Below are 8,258 nucleotides of genomic sequence, written 5' to 3'. Positions count from 1 at the left end.
ACATTTATGCATTTGGTTTATCTGTAGAAACTGCAAAAGCATATATTTATCAGTTCATGCATGTTTAGCATCACTCAGCAGTACTAGTGCTGTACTGTCTGAGCTTCAGAAGAAAAAAAACGTGTTACTGTTTTAATATTCACAGTTTATGAAAGAAAAAAAATACAGTCAATTGGACTGAATCCAGTTTAGGGTCAATCGGACCCTGCTCCATAAAATCCTACCCAATTTTTTAAATATATAATACCAGGATTAATGAAGATAATCAAGTATATTATTAGACAAAATTAAAACTGCGCTAACTTTACTCTAAAATAAAATTAAAATCAATACACCATAATGAACAAATGTATTACAGAAAATTACAACACACACACACACACACACACACACACAGAGAGAGACGCTTGTCAGTCGGTAACGCTAGCTGTATATTTGTGTTCATATATATTTATTTGTGTTTTAGTGTGTTGTCCAGTGAGCAAGTGTGTGTGTGAGAGAGAGAGAGAGAGAGAGAGAGAGAGAGAGAGAGAGAGAGAGAGAGAGAGAGAGAGAGAGTGTGTGTGTGTGTGTGTGAGAGAGAGAGAGAGAGAGAGAGAGAGAGAGAGAGAGAGAGAGAGAGAGTGAGTAAGTGAGTGTGTGTGTTTTACCGGCTTCTGATTTCTGTCAGTGTTCAGGCCTGTCTGAGCACAAACACACCTTCAGGACTGAACCGACTTCACCATGGACAAAGTAAGTTAACATTCATAACTTAATCTTATTTTCGCGTCACAGCTGAGTAACTGCACTTTTAAAAGCACTGGGCGCTGAAATATCATCTCAAATGCTGAAATATGAACTATATCGCTGATATTTCGGTCGCTTTCAGCTGACAGGCTGCTTCGCTCATTGAGTTAGCATGCTAGGCCGCTTCATATAACACCGTTACACTTATTACAACAGCAGCCTGAAATAAACAATTGGCATGTTTAAATCAGGTTATTAGATGTTAATTCGTGGTTTTCAGATTATTTGGTGTTAGAACGATTTCCAAATCACTTTAACACATGTCATGCTAATGTGTTAGCACACAGAGAAGCGCGAGCGAGCCTTGCCAAAGCTTTACTTTAACAGTCACGAACTGAATATGTTCTTCTTACTAGTTTTGTTCGAGTAAATATTATTAAAAACCGAAACGATAAAGCTTATATCCTCTACACACCTACTCGGAGACTGGCGACGCCCAAAGACAGACATACACCACCCTTCATCGACTCTCAGCAGATGTTTGCTAATGAGACGTTTGATTTACATGAGTTTAATAGTTGTGCATTTCTATAAAAGCTTACATGTCCCCTCTTGTCATTGATTGCTGGCTAAATAAGTCATGCTTTCCGTTTGGGATTATGTCATGTGCAATAATGCTGTCTCAGTAGATCTCTAGAGATTGAATGAAGGCTTTGGGATACAGCATAAGTGTTGTACATTTTATTATTTAAACTCACCTGCCAGTAACTTTCTAGTACTCCTGAAGACCTGGAGTAGTTTGTTCAGGTGTGTTTGATTGGAGCTGGTGCTAAACTAACCTCTTTTTGACTGAATGTTTCGAAGGCAGATTTCCTAAAAGGTCTACCTGTGTACAACAAGACGAACTTCAGCAGATTTCACGCGGACTCCGTATGTAAAGCATCGGTGAGATGTTCGCCATCATCTTTCTGAATATTCATTGAGCTGCTTTTCACGCTGCAGCTGTGAATGACATTTTCATTAACCTCTCATTTCTATCCGTCTCACAGAACAGAAGGCCGTCGGTGTATCTGCCCACACGAGAGTATCCCTCTGAACAGAGTGAGTGCTGGGACCAATGCTCTTTAAACATGTAGATCTGTGCTACATTGAAAGTGGAACTTGATGTTTCTCATAAAACACTTTGGTTTCAGTCTGAAGCATAATTTTCGGGGGGGGGGGGGGTTCTCTCATTGCAGTCATCGTCACAGAGAAGACAAACATCCTTTTGCGTTATCTTCACCAACAGTGGGACAAAAAGGCAAGTGTTCTTCAAGATCTCCTTTGACTAAGCCACTGCATGTTGATTAATAAACTGACACATAATTCATAACATTAAAACTCCTCCCTCATGTGTGATTTGGGGTGTAATGGTGCACAAAAATGCACAAAAAGGTTTTTGATCAATTGTGGAAAAAAAATGCATGAAAAAGGTCTATAGTTTATTAATTAACTGTGTGAAGTGAAGGTCTTACTACTGAAAGCAGTTTATTTCATATGTATCATTGTTCCTAATGTATTTGTTGAAAGTTAAATGGATCCAATCCATGTTCAGTGAAAATGATTTGATGACGCAGCAATAAACTAGCTAATATACATGAATGCATTAACTTTGCTAATTTAAAACATGATCAAAACTGAATTCTATTTTAATGGGAAAAGTTTAAATAAGTTAGCAAGTGACGAATATCACAATTGACCCTTTGCAATAAACCCGCCCCCCTTCGTTATTGTTGCTACGTCTGGTAAGCCGTGGCGCTCTCACGCCACACATCATAATCTCGCGCTGTGAAAAATAGGTCCATCTGGTTTGTTTGTTAGACAAAATGCCCGAATCTGCATTGTGATTGGTCAGATCGCATGTCAATCAAACTCCTGGTGAAAGGTCAGGTGGCTGATAGTTGTAGCCATCAGTGCATCCCTAATACTTCTAAAATAAGACTTTTAAAAAAACCTATGTTACATATTTTAATTAGAATGTTTAATTCAAAACTTTTGGATTCACGTCATTTTGTCCAATGCAATGTTTGTTTATAAATCTACATAGAAGATCAATCCATTTGATGTGTGTCCGAGTTCCTCTTTTTTTTTTTAAGGTGCGTTTGTGTTGAATTTAACCAAAAATCTTGGTTTTGTCAATGTGTCCACAGAGAACTCAGACTTTAGGGGCCATGCATGCATTTTTTGTGAATGAACAAATGATGTATATGTGCTTCATTATTGTACATGAAATACACATACAAAATACATTGACGAATTCTGGATGAAATGTCTTTTTTTTCTACCCTACTAAGACATTATTTGCTGAACTTGATTGATTTCAAAGCGAAAGAAACCACGCACATACGAAAGAGATTGCATGTTTTTGTGAACAATCATCGACTGCTTGCAGTTGCAGATTGCATGCTTCCCACCCGAGCCCACCCAGAATGTGATGTCACACCCAACCATACATCCTCTTAGAAATATTAGTTGTCTGGCAGGAGTAAGAAGCTGCTTTTTATTTTAGCGGGAGCAGGACTGAAAAATCATTCTCGTAGAAACCTCTATCTAGCTACTGGAATGATGATTTTAAACCTCTGTTTGTCTTTTTTTAATGTCATGCAGAATGCAGCTAAAAAGCGAGAGCAGGAGCAAGCAGAAGGGGAGGGCGGCAGCCCAGCGCCTCCCCGCAAAATCGCCCGGACAGACAGTCAGGAGATGAACGAGGACTCTTAGAGGAACCCAGCATCCGACAGCACAAGAACGGACACAACAAGCCCAGACACCTGCACACCACACAGGAGTTTCATCTCAGAAAGAAAAATGGAAGGACACTTCTCTTACAGTGTGCTTTTTTTATTTTATTTTACTGAGTGCTTCCTGATGCAGTCCGTGCCCCTCGCCCAGCCTGCCCGCCCCGTTCTGAACATGTGGGGCACGACGGCTTTCACTGCCAGCTTTGACGATTCTGCTGAACTCTGAGCAGCGAAATATGGGGTGGGGGGTTATAGTGATATTCAACAAGCACATAATAACGAATTTCTGCTACGGAGACGTGTGTGAAATTTGATTTGTTAGGAGACTATTAATGCAGTTTAAAAACATCATCATAATCTCAGCTGTGAATTACTGCTTTCAAGATCTACTCCAAACACAGGGTCTAAACACACAGGATCTCTCTTCAGTGTCCAAAAAGGGAAATGTACAGCCACGTTCGGCAGATTTAGATGTAGTATTTTGTGTTGGTCATGTGACGGTCTTCCTAGCAGGTGTATACGTGTGCATGAAAGCACTGGAAGGACTGTTTTTCTTTTGTCATATGTTGAGGATAAAATTTCTGGCCATGTAAACAAATCCAGATGTCAGTCTCTTTCACTTCCCCCTTGTTATATAGGTTTTCAGTGCTGTTCGTTCCACAATCATGAACGGATCACTTGCCTTCAGATGCCTAGCTCAAGATCTGACTTGATCCCTGTTTGCTGATTCAGTTGCAGTCAGTTTGCCTTCTAAACATGATGGGATTTCTCCAGGTTCGAGTTTAATAGTGTCTTTTCTTTCTCTGGATGTGTGGTTTTATTTTGGAGTTCTGAGATCACAGGTGCAGTCATGCAGCAGTTCCTCTCTTGACCTGCAGAGGGAGTCAGTGAGCTGTGGTTTCGGGTGATAAACTACAATAAACGAACACAAGTGTGCTTCGAGTCCACCACATACTGGTTTCATTTTGGCTGGAGACACGATGTGAGGTTAAGTCCGCTGTTTCAAGCCATTTCCCTGCGAAATATACTGAAGCCATCAACAGTAACAAAAAAATGCATGCAAAATGTTTTAAGTAAAGGATGCTTTTGGGGGGAAGTGTGCAGAGGAGAATCGAGCTGAAAGAGATCCAGCATTACTTAAAACAATTACACCTGCATCTGTATGTTCTTGTTCTTATGAAGCCTTCCCAACTTCTGTTTGAGATCTTTTTTTTTTTTTGAGACTTAATAAAAAAGAGACTAAACGTGTTTTTTTTTTTTGTGTGTGTGTTTTTTTTGTCAAGCCAAATTGAATATAGATTTCATTATAATTCTTAATAAATTCAATGCATAGATGATGTGAAACAGCCGGTGCGTGTTTTCAGTGAGGATGTAACATGCTCAGCAGGTGTAATCCGCTTTAATCTGGATCTTTTTCTGGGACAGAAAATGTCAATGTATTTATTTATTATAGCTAAAATTAGATGCAACCTAAAATGTCAACGAGAGGAAAGGCTGTTCCGAACTGTGAAAACATATAAATCCTTTTGAAAAGTATTCACTCAGTTTTTACATGCGATTTTTGCTTGGCAGCTGTATACATTAAAAAAATATATTTTATTATGTACTTGAATTTCAATATTAGTCCTTTTTAACTGTTCATGAAACGGCATAAGTAGATTGTCACAAAGTACACACCATGTTCATTTGATTCTAAGTGTTCAGTTATTTGCATTATAAAGTCCAGTGACACTGACATCTCATAATTAAAACAGAACAAAATCCAACCCAATGTTAAGAAGACCAAAGCATTAAAAACCATTGAGGGGGGAAATAGATTCATAGTTTGGTTGTCATGTATTTTAAAGCTTTTATAAATATACAATTCATAATGCTTGTGAGGAAATTTTGAGGCACAATTCGTTTGCATGAAGATCATTGATGAATAATTACATTTATGGTATTAATACTTTATGTCCAGTAATGATCCTAACAAAATTTGTCCTGGTGTTTGAGTTTTGGGAAGGGTGTCATATTTCACGCACCGAAATTGAATATAATTCATGGAGAAGCTAGTTGGTGCCATTATTCTGTGGTTCTGTGAGAATAGTTACTTTGGCTGACTGAAAAGTACTACATTTGGTGCAAAAACAAACCAACATGCAACTTACCTTCTTAACCTAAGAGACCACAGTCAGGTTAGACATCACAATGAATTAGATATGAATTAAACTAGTTTGAAGCAACATTGTGCTCTATGGGTACTTTGTGGCAAGACACAATGGGTTTGCATATAACACATTATGTGTATAATTGTTCAGCCAAAATTATATGTGCCAATCCAAATTTGCCCATGTACTAAAGCACTGGATCTTTGAGAAGCCTATTGCACTTCTTATTTCCCCAGGTGTTCGCCATGTTCACCAGTTTTGTGGATGGAATATTCTATTGCTTTACAGGGAAGTCTATTAACGTCGTGGTACCTCTCGAGTCCTCTGAGCCCACCGATGGTTTTGAATTTGTTGAGGTAAAGCCAGGAAGGGTTCTGAGAGTCCGACATATTATCCCAGACAGGCCAGTGGTTGAGGAGCCAGGGACTGGGGAAGGGGGTACGGTCAGCTGCAAGCGCAAAATCTGGGTGTACCGAAACGGACAGCTTCTGATTGAGAATGTCAGTGAGGCCACCCATCCAGAGCTGGTCCGCTGTCAGAATGGAGTCAACACTGTGGATACGGATGTTTCCAACTGTGAGGCTCCCACAGCAGGCCAGGCCGCAGAACCCACACCGGGGTCGGCGGCTCCAGGACAGGCTATAGAGACCAAACCTGCACCCCAGCAGGACCTGCAGCAAGTGCAGCGCAGACGACGCAAACCCAAACGCTCCATTGTGATAGACTGTGAGCGGAAGATCACATGCTGCAAAGGTACCCACCCTGACGTGGCCTTGTTTTTCATACATGGAGTCGGGGGGTCGCTGGATATCTGGGGAAGCCAACTGGACTATATCTCCCAACTTGGTTATGAGGTCATTGCCCCGGACCTGGCCGGCCATGGTGCAAGTTCAGCTCCACAGATTCCCGCTGCCTATACCTTTTATGCTCTGGCTGAGGATGTTAGAATCATCTTCCAGCGATATGCAAAGAGGAGGAATATTTTAGTAGGACACTCTTATGGGTAAGGAGGTTTACTCATTTGCTTGATAAAATGCGGATACTGTACATTTTCTCCACTCGTTTTAGCATTTTCTTTCTTGTCTCGCAGTGTCTCTTTTTGTACCTTCCTGGCTCATGAGTATCCGGAACAAGTTCATAAAGTTGTGATGATTAACGGTGGTGGTCCCACAGCACTCGAGCCAAGTCTCTGCTCGGTCTTCAATTTGCCCACGTGTGTCCTTAATTTCCTGTCCCCGTGCCTCACCTGGAGCTTTCTCATGTAAGAATAATCATCCACAGGACACATTTGTCCTGGCGTTGCCCTTTACATGCCCTGATCATCATATATACTGTGATTTTCGATGAATTTCGGCAACTAGTGAGCTGTAAATTTGAGTAAATATACGTAAAACACTTTAGTTAACATTTAGTTGCAAATGTACGTACAATTAGTGGAATGTCAATAGTAGACTGTCGAAATAAAGTGTAACCTACATTTGTCCTTTCCTTTCCCTTTGCCAGCTTGAACACACGTATCTCTGTTTGGCAACACCTTGTGCTTATAGTATTGTTTTTCCAATAAAGATGTCTTTTTTCTTTCCTCAAGGTCTGGATTCGCCCATCAGGGAACGAGAGAGAAGAAACTACTAAAAGAGAACAATGCCTTCAACGTGTCTTCCTTTGTTCTGCAGTCCATGATGAGTGGACAGTACTGGCCGGAGGGCGACGAGGTTTACCATGCTGAAATCACAGTGCCTGTTCTGCTGGTTCACGGCATGTACGACAAGTTTGTACCGGTACAAGAGGACCAGCGTATGGCAGAGGTAGTTATTTTATGTTCCAAGCTTTGGGCCTCATCTATAAAGTTGTTTATGCTTTAGTGGCAGTTGACCACAGATATTGGTGCGCAAACATATCACAAACGTTTTGCTCCTGTGTTCACATCCTTATAGATCCTCTTGCTAGGGTTCCTGAAGATCATTGATGACGGAAGTCACATGGTCATGATGGAGTGCCCGGATGTGGTTAATACTCTCTTACATGAATTCTTCCTGTGGCAGCCACCAACTGCCTCGAAACCTAAACAGGAATCAGCCCCCACAAAGACTACCACCACCAAACCTCCAGAGGACACAACAAGACCAAAAACCGCCCCCAAGTCGCCTTCCAAATCTCAGCCAGACTTGACAAGACCAACAACTGCACCAAAAAGCATCACTACTGGTACAGACGCTCCAGTGGACATCAGATCTAAGCGCGTGAAATAGCTGGTCTACCAATGAACAAGTGATGGTATAAATCTACAGATGTTACATTTGGACTCGTAACCCAAAGGTTGTGAGTTCGAGTATCGGGTCAGCAAGAATTGTAGGTGGGGGGAGTGAATGTACAGCACTATGTCCACCTTCAATACCACAAGTGCCCTTGAGTAAGGCACTGAACCCCCGACTTAAATGACTGCCCACTGCTGTGTGTGTGCACTTTGGATGGGTTAAATGCAGAGCACGACTTCCAAGTATGTGTCTTTTTTTTTTAAAGGTTATGTGTGTGTGTAATATATATATATATATATATATATAAATCATAGGTGACACCAGCCTGTTCGAATGAATGATTTGCATTA

General features: G+C 40.9%; 2 protein-coding genes across 3 annotated transcripts; both read left to right on the top strand.

The window, feature by feature from the left end:
• The first annotated feature begins 394 nt into the window (after positions 1-394).
• On the top strand, positions 395-4,751 carry LOC128022559 (DET1- and DDB1-associated protein 1). 2 transcript variants are annotated; one of them, XM_052610239.1, is made up of 6 exons: positions 395-429; positions 671-732; positions 1,591-1,671; positions 1,776-1,827; positions 1,965-2,026; positions 3,373-4,751. In XM_052610239.1, the coding sequence occupies exons 2-6, from the start codon at positions 724-726 to the stop codon at positions 3,481-3,483; spliced, it is 315 nt and encodes a 104-aa protein (XP_052466199.1). In that variant the 5' UTR covers positions 395-429; positions 671-723; the 3' UTR covers positions 3,484-4,751. The 2 variants fall into 2 exon arrangements, with proteins under 2 accessions (XP_052466199.1, XP_052466197.1); XM_052610237.1 differs by lacking the exon at positions 395-429 and having other exon boundaries at positions 570-732.
• Positions 4,752-4,873: 122 nt separating this feature from the next.
• LOC128022560 (protein ABHD8-like) lies at positions 4,874-8,149 on the top strand. Its single transcript, XM_052610240.1, has 4 exons — positions 4,874-6,656; positions 6,744-6,914; positions 7,242-7,458; positions 7,588-8,149. The coding sequence occupies exons 1-4, from the start codon at positions 5,899-5,901 to the stop codon at positions 7,900-7,902; spliced, it is 1,461 nt and encodes a 486-aa protein (XP_052466200.1). The 5' UTR covers positions 4,874-5,898; the 3' UTR covers positions 7,903-8,149.
• Positions 8,150-8,258: the final 109 nt, after the last annotated feature.

The sequence above is a fragment of the Carassius gibelio genome, chromosome A11, assembly GCF_023724105.1.
Source record: "Carassius gibelio isolate Cgi1373 ecotype wild population from Czech Republic chromosome A11, carGib1.2-hapl.c, whole genome shotgun sequence".
Lineage (NCBI taxonomy): Eukaryota > Metazoa > Chordata > Actinopteri > Cypriniformes > Cyprinidae > Carassius > Carassius gibelio.
This window is presented reverse-complemented; position numbering and strand designations above follow the sequence as displayed.